This window comes from Pinus tabuliformis, chromosome 3_2 (assembly GCF_031772625.1).
Source record: "Pinus tabuliformis cultivar Carrire ecotype Pingquan chromosome 3_2, CPIR1, whole genome shotgun sequence".
Taxonomy (NCBI): Eukaryota; Viridiplantae; Streptophyta; class Pinopsida; order Pinales; family Pinaceae; genus Pinus; species Pinus tabuliformis.
The window spans coordinates 165,343,394-165,357,619 of record NC_142302.1 but is presented as its reverse complement, the minus strand read 5'-3'; the positions used below and the strand labels follow the sequence as shown (position 1 = coordinate 165,357,619).

Sequence of the window (14,226 nt, the reverse complement as noted above, 5' to 3'; positions counted from 1 at the left end):
AGAGCACATCCGATGCTACCCCAAATCAACACTCCCTCTTAGCGAGCACTGTGCTCTAGCAATACTCCTTACTGAGTATTACTCTGATCATCTGGCATTGGTACCTGTGCTGATACTAGGCCTTCCTGCCCACCATCCTCTGCACTACTGCCTCCTGTACTGCTTCCCATGGTTCTGCCACTGCCACTACTGCATCTGTGCGACAACTCCCTCTGCATCCGTGTTGTTGTTGGTCCTTTTCCCCAACACTACAGATGCACTGCACCTTCTCCCATCATGTTGCATCGTGTTGCCCACTGCTGCACTACAACTCAGTTACTGAGAAGTAAGTAACTGATCCTCCAACTGACCTCCCTGTTGGGCTAGAAACCCTCCTAATGTTGAAGCTCCATCTGTCGCTGACAAGTGCTCCCTCTCTGACCTCTGCACTGCTATAACAATTCCCTGCATCTCGCACTGTTGCATACCTCTCTGTGTCGTCCTGCACTGGTGCAACACTCCTATGCCTCTTGCACTGCTGCAACCTACTAGCTCTGCTCTATCTCAAGATCCTGCACTGTAGCTCTCTCTGTCACTCCATCCACATTCGTCTCTACCCACTCAACCAGTCCTACTCCTCGTCGAGGCTCCCGTAGCAAAGTCTAATCCAAGAGGCTGGGTACCTCAAGGATCCTGCCCCTCATCGCCTGTAGTTCGCTGACTACAGCTCGATGTCTCCCCACTTCTGCTTAAGTGGCGTGTGTGCACTCATGGCACAGTCATCGTCTGTCAAAACTTCCTTCTCTACCCGTACTGGCGCTGCCTTTGTCTCGGAAGACTCTCCCTTACTCTTCTTCCTTGGGCACTGGGTCACATAATGACCCATCTCCCCACAGTGGAAGCACTTGATCTTGGAGATATCTTTCTCCTTCCACTTCTCCTGCTTTCCCTCAGATGCTAGGGCCACATCCTCCTCCTCCTACTGAACTTTGATCCCTTTGCTGCTGCTACCTGTCTTCGATTGTCGTCTGATCTCTTCCTAGTGAAGAGCTGCCCACATCTCGTCCCAAGGTAGGAGAGTCCCTCTGCCCAGGATACTCTGGACAAACACTTCCCAATCTTCTAAGACAGCATTCAGGGTTGTCCTCACCATAAGCTCCTAATCCGGTGTCGCTCCTATAGCAGTCAACTGGTCTCGAATCTCATTTAGTCCTCCGAGGAAGGTGTCAATCGATTAACACTTCTTCATCTGATACAACCTCATCTAGTTCTCGAGCAGCATTCTTCTCTTCACAGAAGTATGCTGGTACAGGTTCTTGAGAACCTCCCACATCTCAACTGTCGTTTCCTTCTCGGCTATATGTGGTAATACATGATCCTTGACCCTGTCAAGGATAATGCACTTGGCCCTTGCCATCGCCTCTTCGTACTTGTCATTATCATTTGGGTCGACTAGGATAGCTATCGTCTTCAAGGCGAAGTTCTTGACAAGATTCATGTCAAGCACTGATACGATTCTGGCCTTCTAGACTGCGAAGTTCGATGCTCCGTCCAGTCTATCCTAGTCCCTTACCCCATGTAGTGCCATGACGCTCCTCTACTTCCCTCCTGGAAGTTCTATGTTCAACTCCTCTGATTCTCTACTTCTCGTCTAGAAGTTCTCTTCTAGACTCCCTCTGAGTCCTGATTTCCCTCCTGGAAATCCTTTTGCCCCTTATCGAGATGCCCCCTACTCTGATCGTCTTGTGCAACTGCACTCCTGATCCAGGTTCCTCGGCTAGAAACCCTCAGTAACAACTCCTCTGGCCCTGCTCTGTCAGGTATTGTTCAGACTATAATACCTCACCAGCTCCACTCTGCAATATTTCTGCAGCCTTCTAGACTCCAACAACTACCTCTTTGTGAGCTGCGTCAGCCCCTCTCTGCCTCACGTTGGCTCTGCGTCACCCCAGATGGGTCTGTGTCAACCCTGGGATGCCCTGCGCCAACCCTCTGGCCCTCTGCGTCAGCAACGCTGGCCTCTCTGAGAATCTGCGCAGCTCCCGACTTTTTCTGCGTGGCTCTGGTTGGCTCTATGTCACACTTCTTGGCTTCTGTGTTGCTAGAAACAGCTTTTGTCACCTCGGGACAGTTGTTTTCTACTGCTATTGCTCCGCTCGGCTGATGTCTTTTAGTCCTCCTGTGATCTGCAATCACGGTCTGATACCATGTTGAAGTTTCTAATTTTCCTTAGTTAGAAACCCTTCATGCACTTTTTCTGATTTATTCCTACCTATTTGTTATTTTTTTTAACAAGTTATTTACAAAGTAAATACTGAAAATAAACACCAGTGCATGCTCAACATATTAGAGATCAGCAACTAAAAGAAACAAGAACAAACACACCACATGACACCATTATTTTTGGACCAATGTCCCTGGAAAAACCCAATGTGGAAAAACCAGTGCAGCTATCTGAGGGTTTTCTTATTAAGCAATATCAGAGTACAATCTGTGTGTCGAAACTGACCTACACAATAGAGAATTTCCTTAGCAGCTATACCTCACAGTTTGAGAGAAATCTCCTCGCTGAAACCCGGAAAATCCTTCTGGTAGTTCCTCAGCACAAAACTGCTCCTGCAACCCTAGCGTCTGCTCAATCTAGACTACGTCAGCCCCTCTCTGTCTCACGCGGGCCCTGGGTCAGCTTTTTTAGGCCTGCGTCAGCCCCAGGAGGCCTTGCGTCAGCTCTGGGAGCCTCTGCATCAGCTGCATTGGCCCCTCTGGTGCTCTGCGCAGCACTTGCCTGCCTCTGCGTGATCCTGCGTGAGCCTTTGCTGGCTCTACTTCACCCTCCTTGGCTGCTGCGTTGCTCTCCCGGAACAATCTTTGCCTTCTCTGTTTCTCTGTACTCAATGCCCCTCAGCGGCTCTCCCGATCACTGATTCTATCTCTTAGCAAACCCCGCTCTAGAAAATAGAATGACTGATCATCTGGTATCTTCTCCAAGTGACCCTCAAGCCTCCTCTTATACTTTTCTTGTTGACATCTCAACGGCTGAGATTAAGTCCCTAATCAACGGCTAAGATTAGATCTGGCTTGATCCATGTCTTTTGGACCATTCTAACACAGATTCATATTAATACACATTAATATTTTATTTTCCCTAAGTTTAAACTTAGGGACTCCATTAAAAATATTAATTATTTTAATATCTCCTGATCTGTTTAGAATCTACCCAAACCCTTTCTGGGTATTGGAGATCTCATGTGCCCCAACCTTTCCACCAAATTTCGTGGCTAGAGCACATCTGATGCTACCCCAAATCAACAATTATATGGGACTATCAACTCCCTCTTAATCCCAGACTCCTTACAGAATGCTATAATCTCCTTGGATGTATACTCTCCTCCATTATCGGATCTTAGTATCTTAATTCTTCTTTCTGTAAGGTTCTCCACTTCAGCTTTGAATTCTTGAAATTTGTAAATACTTCGTTCTTGGTTTTCATTAAGTAAACCCAGGTCTTTCTTGAATGATCATCTATAAATGTGACATAATATAGATGACCTCCAAGTGATTTAGGAGTCATTGGGCCACATACATCGGATTGAATGAGATCCAAGATTTCTTTTGACCGTGAAGCAATGCTTCCAAATGGTCTCTTGGTATTCTTACTCAATGCACATCCCTTACATACTCCTTCATGATCTTCTTTTAGTTCAAGTATTCCATCTACTATGGAACTTAGAGTTGGAAGGATTTGAAATGTAGATGACCAAATCTTCTATGCCAAACTTCACATGGGCTAATTTCAACATGAACCAAAGCTTGTGCTAGAGGAGATATCAACCTGTAAACTCTTCCTTCTCAAATGCCAATTATTGTAGCATTCTCTATGCTTAATTTTTTACTCCATACTACAACTTTTCCATCAATGAATGCTAATCTATCACCCTTATCTTCTAGACTTGAAATGGCAAGTAAGTTCTTATGCAAACCTTGAACAAATAGGATGTTGTTGAGGTGAATGTTGCTTACATTCTCTAGCTCTATAGAGGTTTATGCAATACCTCTCACGTGATAGCTTTTGTTATCTCCAAGTTCCACTGAGTAAGAAGATTTTCCCTTTTATAAAGTCTTCAATTGTTTGTGATGATCTGTCATGTGCCTAGATGCACCATTATCAATTACCCAAATGCTCTCGTCTTGGAACATGTCAATGAGTGCCGAGAAGAGACCTTCACCCTTCTCCTTGATTACTTCCTTCTTTGTAGAGAATAATAGGCTCCATGCTTCCTTGGTGCCTTTCCTGAGATAGCTTGCTACCTTTGAACACTTCTTGATGAACTTCTTCAAGGTAGTGGAGATCTTCATGATGCCCTTATCTAACCTTAAGCTCTGATACCATGTTGAAAATTCAATAGGGCCATGATTATGATTAATTCTCTTTACTTGATAACCGCTTGTGATGATATTTTACTTATTAGCTTTGTTACTTATTATTATATTTGTGAATCATGAAACAACTACCAAAACAAGAAGAACAAAAACACAAAATCTAGGTTGCAAGCCAGGGCCAAAACCTCTCCACTTGAGAGGAAAACCCGCAAATCTCTTCTCTTCGTTATAGATTCTTCAATTGATGAATTCCAAGACCTTAAGACTAACTTTAAAACCCTCCAAGACCAAGACCAACCTCTCTGGATGATAGGTGTTACCTCTCAAACTAGCAAGGAACCTAAAGGGGGTTCCTATGAGGGCAACTGCGAGGTCAAGGGCAATGGTGGAGACTTAGCCCACTGTCACCACAGCTAAGTCTCCCTGCTCTTTACGGACTTTCAGCGATGGGAGTCGTCCTGGTAGAGTAGGGATCACTGTGTAAAGTAGATGTCAATCGATAGGTGAAGAGTGACCCTGAAAACCCTTTCCCAAGGATGGAGTGATGAATGGAGCTTGGTTGCTCTTTAAGCAAGGGACTTGGTCCACAAGGGATAAGGGGTGAGGATTGGAGGGTTGAGGGAGAAAGGATAGACTTATAAAGGAGTTTCTCAATCCCTATAATCCTTGGGAACTTGGACTCCCAAATGGTCTTCGACAAATAGTCTTTCTTGAGAGGTGGAACCACATGGGCCAAGTGGACCCATCACATGTTCGGGGATGGAATGTAGCAGCCAATGATGTTCCTATCCTAGACAAGGTGAGGGGAAAAGACCAAACAAGAATATTTACTTCAAAAGGTTGAATTGCTCCTATTGAGGTCTAACCTTGGGGATGCCTAAGCAAAATTCAGTCCTAGAGCTAGCGCTTGGGATTCCCGGTGATTCCATCATCAGAATTGCGTCAAATTTGGAGGAGAGAGAGGGGAACCACCAGTGCAATAGCCTAGAGGAGATCAAAAATTTTCCTAGGGTCAATTCCCAAGAAATTGATGCCTTAAGTGACCTAATGGGGCTAGACTTAGGGAAAGAGGGAAAATGGTAAAAGAAAGGTTAAAATGATCACCCCTTTTAGGGATGAGTGCCTAATTCACTTGGGGATATGGAGTCAAGGATAATGATGAGTAAAAACTTGGTTTCTTGATCAAGGAGGCTTGGAATGTCAACTTCATCCAATGTTGAGAGAAAGAAAAGAAAAGTGACCTTCAAACATTTATACTTCAAAGAAAATGATGCAAGCTTCTCGAGATAAATATATCTCTAGGACATTTCATTCATATAACATTGGCATACATTAAATTAACTAAAATGTGCTCAATTCCACATTTCAATAATGCAACAACTAGCCCTAACCTTAGCAGTATGCAGCAACAAGAATAGTAGTATTAAAATTTAATTACAATGTTATAGAGTATATCCAACTAGCATTTCGTTTGCTCAATAAAGCTCCAAGACAAGAGAAATAGCCCAAATCCATACATCAAAACTCATCCATCTCCAAAAAATATCCACCAAGGAAAAAGTGCGAAATTCTCTCTGGTTAGAGAGATCCCAAGTCAAGTGATTATACAAATGAATGTATCTAACATCAATATATAGCCTCCTAATGAGTTTGACTTAGCCTATGGGCCCCTAATGATAAAATAATGTGCAAATAATAGCCCCTATTGGTTACAAGCCCACCAAACTGGCTCATAAAAGTAAAATTAAGCCTCACAAGGGCCAAATAATGATGCGTGCATGTCGTAGGGCCCTCCAAAGGCTCAATAATATTTTGAAGTGCCATATTGAGGAATAAATTCATCGAAATATGTTGGACAAGGGGGTGGCCCCTTATTCTCCAAGTAGTAGACCTGTGGTGCCCCCAGTGGGTCCAAGGGCACATCAATGACCCCATGGGTCTCCATATGAATCGGAGATGCCTGTATATCCTATGTAATGGTCCAAGTGGTGGAGTGAATGCTTCCATGACATCAAACAAGTGATGGGACACCTGCCAAGAGTGTAGGCTCCTATGAGGGCCTGCTGGGCATAGTGTACCAAGCATATCACCATCATCCCAAAAGTGGATCGCTAGTAGTCTCTAAACATCCATGAAGATCTGTGGAGTATTGTCCGCTGTTATGGAGGCCCATGACTCTCTGTGCACACCCTACATGTGCCAATGTAGACCTTTGGGGGTTAGGATCCCATATAGGGAAACCAAACCCAAATAGAAACCACTTGCAATCCTGCATAAGATCCAATGCATCCCCTAGGCTTCCAGTACAACCAGTGATTAAAATAATCAGGTAAAAGAGCTTACAAATCATGGATAGCAAAGTGGGCACTTCAAAATGGCATGCCCTTCCGTAGTGGGCTTTGGCATGTGCTAGTGTCTCCAAGCTCCAAAGGGGGTTAGCCAAGTACCTTATTAGGTGGTTTCAACGTTTAGAGGGGATAGTATGTCCAAGGTACATCCCTCTAATGGGGGTGGCAAGTGACAAATAAGTGAGATGGAATAGGGAATGACAGGGGTAGCCCTGGGCCACATAGTGGGGCATAGGGGTAGCTAGATAAAGGGAAGCCCACACATGGGTATGTAATGTATAGGAGGGAGCAGTCGTGATACATGAGGTGCCTCGGCCTTGATCTTTTCACCCTTCTTTATACGCCTTTTGCCTTTTATGAATTTTCTTTAAGTAGTTGCTCGGGGCTCAAAGGACAAGAGCATGATATGTAAGATATAACAGTGATTACCCCTTTTAGGTAGGGCGGTTCATTGCCCTCCAGGGGTTGGGACAATCATGGGTTCCTGAATGATAAAGTTGGCTCATCTAGGGCCTACGGAACCATTGTGATGGCCATGGATGGGGTAGGGCTCATGTATTGGCTTTTGCCCACGTGCTAATTATTTTTGTCTCCGCTATCTTTTGCATTTTGTGGTACAATTCCCTATTAGATGTGGCCAATTATGCTTTTTCTTTTTCTTTTAATTGCTTTAACCTTCGGGGCATCATTCTAGGCCTAATCCAAGGTGGGGGCAAGGGGATAGGTAGGCTAGCCCTATGTGGACCCAAAATGGGAATGTGGACCCAGGTGGGAGAAATGATGAATGGGGGTATAGTGAATGGAAACAAAGTAATGTGCAGGTAAAGGAGCGGGACCATGCACCCAAAGTCGGGGTTTCCCAAGTAGTACCACCCTAGAACCAAACGGTCAATAAAGGAGGTACCATGGGACTAAGATTCAAGGGTAACAACCAAAAGAGATCAAGGAGACAAGAGTACAAACTAAAACCACTCTTTCCGCCAAATCCCCCCATCAATCCATATCCAGAAGCATCCATGATAAGTAAACCCAATACTCAATTATTAAATGGCAAGACATGCCTTTAGATTCAAGAGGCCCACCTTCAAACGTATGATCAATACAAGCGGGTGAGGCACCACATGGTTGTCTCAGGTGGCAGAGAAATGGCACAACGAGCTAGTACGAGGCATCAAGGGGCTGTTGGCTGCCAGTTGAGGCTCATCATAAAGAACAAAAATCTCCTGGGGGATATCGCCCACAAAGTGGTGGGTAACAATGTGTTAACCCTGAATCCTGTCAAACCCAGTCAAATATCTTCCAGTAGCACTTCTTCGACCTCCAGCTACAGAAATTTCGGCCTCCACTACAAATCTGAAATTTTCAGCCCCCCCAGCAGTTGTTGTTGCCACACGTGTGAGCTTTGATCTATCTTTTGAGCCCTCCTTTGACCTTCGCTTGACTTTCCCTCACTTCAGGAGCATGAGGATTACCCTTGGTGACCTTCACTTAACCTACTTGTCTCTTTTTCTCCAAGATCAAACTTGAAGATAGAAACCCTAGGTCTTGCTGCAGAAACCCTAGTTCTCCTTAGCACATGTGAGAGAAAATATCCCAAACAAAAGATCCTCTTCTTCCTTCATTGTCTTCTCCTTCCTCTTCCTTCGCTAGAATGAGTAGTGAGTGAATGTGCTTCAAGTAGAACAAGTCCTCTTCTATTTATAGGCTTCTTCAAGGGTGGACGTGGCTCTTCCTTTAGGCCGACTTGCTAGCTGCCAGGCCGACTTGGTCTTGGAGGGTATCTGGACACCTTTTAAGACAAAAATAATTTTCTTTACAAGTTACAATGTGCCTAATGGGGTCTTCAACTTATGACAATGACTCTTTTGACTTATTGACCTAGGATTTTCCAACATGGTATCAAAGCTAGGGTCTGGTAAAAGGAAGTTGAAGATCACAAAATTATTTGTAGCTTCTCCCCACATAAACATAGGAAGCTTTTGATCATGAACCATGGATTTTGCTGCTTCCAAGATAGTCATGTTCTTTCCCTCGGCGACTCCATTTTGTTGAGGGTTGTATGGAACAATGACCTCCTTAATCCCGACTTCTCTGGAGAAGTCTTTGAACTCTTTTGAAGTATATTCTCCTCCATTGTCTGTCCTCGGAATCTTGATCTTCTTTTCTATTTGATTTTACACAAGAGCCTTGAAATCCCTGAATACATCAAAAACCTAATCCTTGGTCTTCAAGTAAAATATGCAAGTTTTACAAGAGAAGTCATCCACAAATATCGCATAGTACAAATATCCTCCAAGAGATTTCATCGGCATGGGCCCACAAAGATCAAATGAATAAGATGAATGATTTTCTTAGCCTCAATCTCACCTTTCCTTTACTTGGCTTTGACACTAACAATGACACACTCTCTGGAGATTCAGCTACCTTGCCTTCCACATATTCCATCACATCATTTTCTATAAGGGTCAAATCCAATCTAGCCCTCCATGCTGCAAAGTTGGAGGCATCATTCAACTTTTCTTCAATCTTAAGTAGGAGGAAGCCATCTTCCCCAAGAAAGTGATCTCCAATCAGCAAAAAGATTGTCTCCAAGGGGTGCTCTCCGGTCTCCTTAGGCTAACCTTTACCCCAACTCTGAAAGCATGTTAATTTTCCACAGTGTTCTACGTCGTTATAATCACTTTAAACAATTTCTTGCAATTTCAATCACCCCAACAGCAGTAAAGCAATTATAGATAAAACAATAAACAATAAATGCACAATTGAAAATAGCCAAGCACAATCAAACACGGAGATTTCATCAAAGACCAGGGAAAACCCCAAGGGGGAAAACCCTTTGATCAATTATTCTTCTTCTATTAGTCAATCAATGTTCAGCAAGAGATACATAGTCCAATTTGTACATCCATCACCCAGTCAAAGTCAAACTTTGACTATCCCAAAGAAACCAATCCAAAACCAATCAATGATGAGAGATAAAGTCAAATCTGGTCAAAAAATGTATAAAATTCGACCCTGTAAAAGTGCAGTCAACAGCATTCAATGGTCTGCCCTAACCAGTCAAAATCAATGGTCCAGCTGCTCAAAAAGTTTGGTCAAACCATCAATGAACTCAGCCTCCCTTGCTCATTCAAACCCAGTCAAAACAGTCCAGAACTTCTGCCTCCAATTCAGTCAACTTCCATAGTCAACCTACGGTCAAACCCAGTCAAGGTATGCCCAAAAATTTGGTCAAAGTCTCCCTGAATTCAGCTTTCCAAAACAGATCACTAATTCGGTCAAACCAAGTCAAATAAGCCCAAGTCAAAGAGTCAACGCTGGTCAAAACAAAAAGTCAACTCGGCCAAAACATAAACCCTTTTCCTCCTTCGCACGTGTGAAGTCAACATGCAATTTCAGAGATGTGCGAACCATTTTTTGATGTGATGTGTGATTTGTCGGATGGTCTCCAAGTGAGATCAACGATGGTCTATTCATATGAGTTGGAGGGCTAGTTTTACACATGTGGGAGCGACTTGTCATATTCACTGGGCCGCCTTGTCAAACTCAAAGAAGCAATTTTCCTTTGACCATTTTGAAAATTCCTTTGAAAAAGAGAGGTTCCTCCATGGGGTTGCTGGGCTTCTCCTTGGGGAAATTCATCATGTAGCTGCCAATCTTCAACATGATAAAAGTCATAGATATTGACAAAGGATGCTCAATCACCTTTCAACTTAACAAATGGAGAAAAAAAAGATCAATTGAAAACAATAGATCTATAAATCTACATTATGCAACAGATCTAATATTCTAAATAGATCTTTAGTGAAGCAAATGCAATTTTATTTGATCTATTATCTCGAATAGATCTGATCTATAAATCTCCTTTTTTTCTTTTTCATTTTTGCCAAGGGATCTGGCCAATTTTTACAATACAAAGATCTAGGCAGTCCATTGTGATTGAAGTGATGATGTCCACACAAACTGTATCATTTTATGCACGTAAATCATAATTTAATCTATACATATAAACTTGATGCTAATCAGTAACATCATTCATCATTGTTTATGAATTGATCTTTTGTTCACAGCTCAGATGAAACTCTAGTTATACTGATGTGCTCCCTATCACACTCCAATCCTGACTATTTTTGAATTCTGGTAGTATTTCTCAGGGATCGACAGTTATATGTCTATCAGTCACTGGTTGAATGCTATTGGAGACAACCTGGCTGTCAACCAAAACTACCAATAGAAAAGCATGCTGGAATGACATCAAAACCCCCACCAATAATATCAGCAGAAACTACAACTAGCTCTCTGAAAGAGACTGTGATTTCAAATATGAATAAGGTGATATGAACCACAAAGAAAGATGAGACTCCCCAATTATACCTGCAAGAAGACTTAACGCTGATAGTTTTTCAGCCATAAAGCAGTCATTGAAAACAAGGAATGGTTTCTTTTCCATTGCAGGTCTTAGTAGTGAATTTATGTAGAATATGTAGAATGCCCTCTATGAGGCTGCTTAACTATGCCTAGAGCCTTTTTTGTCAATTGCTTACAATTCTTCCTTGGTTAACAACCCTGCTTATGAAGAATCAAATATTTATAGCTTCTTGAAAAAAATGATATATGCAATTCAACACTATCTGTCAGAAATATAATACAAGCAAGCAACTCATAACACTAAAGTCTCACCAAAATCGTTGAGGATTTTGTATTTCAATCAAACTATACTTGAAGCCAACTCATAACTGACCTCAATAGTTCAGAAATGTACGCATCCCAAACATCTAAAGAAAGGCCACTTTTGTCTCCAACAAGCGCCCTGAAAAGGTGATGTGCTGTTGGCCTGTCAGCTACTCCTGCAATGGCTGGGGCAATACGGACAAAAGCCTCTTCTCCAACAAGCATCCTCTTCTGTAAAAAAGTGCATCAATTTTGAATACTTGGACCCAATCTACACAACTAATAGAAAGCCCCAAAGATTGCATCAACAGTTAAATAGGAAAATTCAAAAAAATGATTTCAAACTGATAAGAATTTCAACTGAGCAATATAGAACTTTTATTTATTACATGTTGAGAGCATCTTAGTGAAGCAAATCATGACAGCTTTCAAAAATTATTTGGACTCAATATCAGTTGCATACCAGCCTCCACAAATGATATAGAAATCTGACAAACTCGTGCCAAATTAAAAGCCAGAAACGCACCACATAATGGATATACATAAGAAAAGACTCCCTCGGCAATGTTCAAGGTGATGTCCACTAGTGATCACATGTTTAATGGCATTGAAATAATGTGAACTAAAAGAATGTGGTATGCGACTTAAATAAATAGGAGAGATAAGGTGAGACAAGATCATTTTATTAGTGTCCACAAATGATAAAGTGATAAGTCAATAGAACTAAAGATTATACTCAGTAGCCACTAAATAGTGGGAGTGTCTAGAACATTCATAAAGCTAAAATGTTATCAAAATACAAGAGATATAAATGAAAATAACAGAAAGAGAAGCACAAGCACTTTGCAAACCCCACTAGATGCAAAGCCCTAGCTCACACTTGACATTGCAAGTACAAACAACAATATAGGAAGAGAAGGGAAAAGAGGCCTCCCTCTCCTCATCATTACCATGATGAGAATGATGTAAAGCCTGATGATGTATACCAAAGAGTGTCTACAGTTGAGGGTTCTTGGTTGTACAATCTATTTGGCATTACTCTTAAAGTATTTACTCCATGCTTGAGGGTGATTTCATGAGATGTGGGTGCATGGTATGTTGACTATCCTTTGTTGTATCGTGATTGACATACACATTGGAGATAGTTTACTCATGGATTGCTATCTCTTGACTTGATGCATATGTAGTGCACTTCGTTAGAAGATTGGAGACGTACATGGCTTGGTGGCATACTTATTGAGGCACACACAGAGGTTGGTTACTTTCTTTGGAGGACAACCCTTTATAGGAGCACTAGGAATTTTGGACAAGGGTGTTGAGCCCTAAGTAGCATGGGGACACTTAGTTGCTTGGATAGAGGCTTGCACTTGACTTGAGGACACTTCAGTTCAAGAGTGATTGTGTAGGTATGATGGACCCAAAGATACACATGGCTTAAGAGGAATCATTGGAGAATTGGAGGCCTTTGGAGGAGTGTTGGATACGTCTTGTGGAGTGCTCACATTGGGACCCTTGCTTGGTGGGCATGCACACCTTGGAGCTTGACATGTGTCACTTGGATCAACTCACCTGTGGACCTATCTAATTCATTATTTTTGTTTTGAGCACTAAGGATCTTGGAAAGATTTAAGAAGAAGACTAGGGTTAGGATTTTCCCTAAGAAGATAAGGAAAATAGGATTTGAAAGAAACCCTAGAGGAGCAAAGGAAGCACTTGTACTTGTAGTTATTGTAGGAAAAGACTAGGACTTTGTGGAATTTCAAAACCCTAGTGCTAGTTGGTGTGTTTGATGTCGAGAACCTAGTGGGAGATTATCCTAATTTCCCCTGTATGATTCAACTGTAAGTGCAAAGGACTTCTTGGTGTGTACACTTGCTTGTTATGGATCTTTGTGGAGTGACCAGCTTTGGCCAAGAATGATCCCTAGCTAGGAGTTGGCGGCTTTGTTTTCTTATGCCCAAGATATAGTTTAGAGTGTGACTTATACCACTTTGTATGAAGTTAATGGTATTTACTTGTAACTTCATCTTATAGATATATGAAGCATGCTTTGCTGCCCAAACTTTGTGTTCTTGCAGATTTGATTTTCAACTTATGTTCTCATAATGATTTAGAAGTTTTCTAGTGTTGGTTATGCATGCCAAATTGACATAACAATGATAGCCTTTGTTAAGTGATTTAACAAACATAAAGAAGCTAAGGGCGCAGATTTATCATTGTGTTACCACGAAAATTAGCAGGGCTTGGAAAGGGAACCCTACAAGGCTAAAACTAAACCAAGTGCTAACAATGGGGTAGTGGCCCATTGTCACCACAACCAAAACGCCCTACTCTTTACAGACCTTCACCAATGGGAGGAGTCCTAGTAGGAAGAGATGACCCATGAAAGATATTCAAAGGGTGGAGCATGTGAAAATTTCATCACTGAAATTCTATTGCAGCAACTAGAATCGATTCTTCTAAGTGATAAATTAATTATTCAGTTTATTGCTACGACAACAACGAATTAATCACACTGCAATCTTCACAAATAAAAATATAGCGGAAGATAAACTGGAAACTGAGAAAATATTAGCACACACAAACAAAAATATGACAGTTATTTTTGGACAAAAGTCCCCGGAAAAACCCAACTTGTGAAAACCAGCGTAGAAACTGAAGGTTTTTATTATTAAGCAGTAGTGAGAAATTCTAAGTACAATCTATGGATGCCCAACTGACAAACCAAGCAGCAAAATATTTGTGAGGAAAATACCTCAACACCACACTTGATCTTGCTTCAACAACAGGCAAAACTAGCCAGTCGTACAACCTCTAAGTAAGCCTCTGTGTAGTGCTTATGCAGACC

At 42.0% G+C, this 14,226-nt stretch overlaps 1 protein-coding gene across 1 annotated transcript in view; it reads right to left on the bottom strand.

The window, feature by feature from the left end:
• LOC149180318 (uncharacterized) overlaps positions 1 to 14,226 on the bottom strand; it is a 256,522-nt gene that overhangs the window by 92,070 nt on the left and 150,226 nt on the right. Inside the window, exon 9 of the mRNA XM_089413843.1 lies at positions 11,449 to 11,609. Coding sequence (XP_089269969.1) covers positions 11,449 to 11,609 — 161 coding nt within the window. The remainder of the gene's footprint in view (positions 1 to 11,448; positions 11,610 to 14,226) is intronic.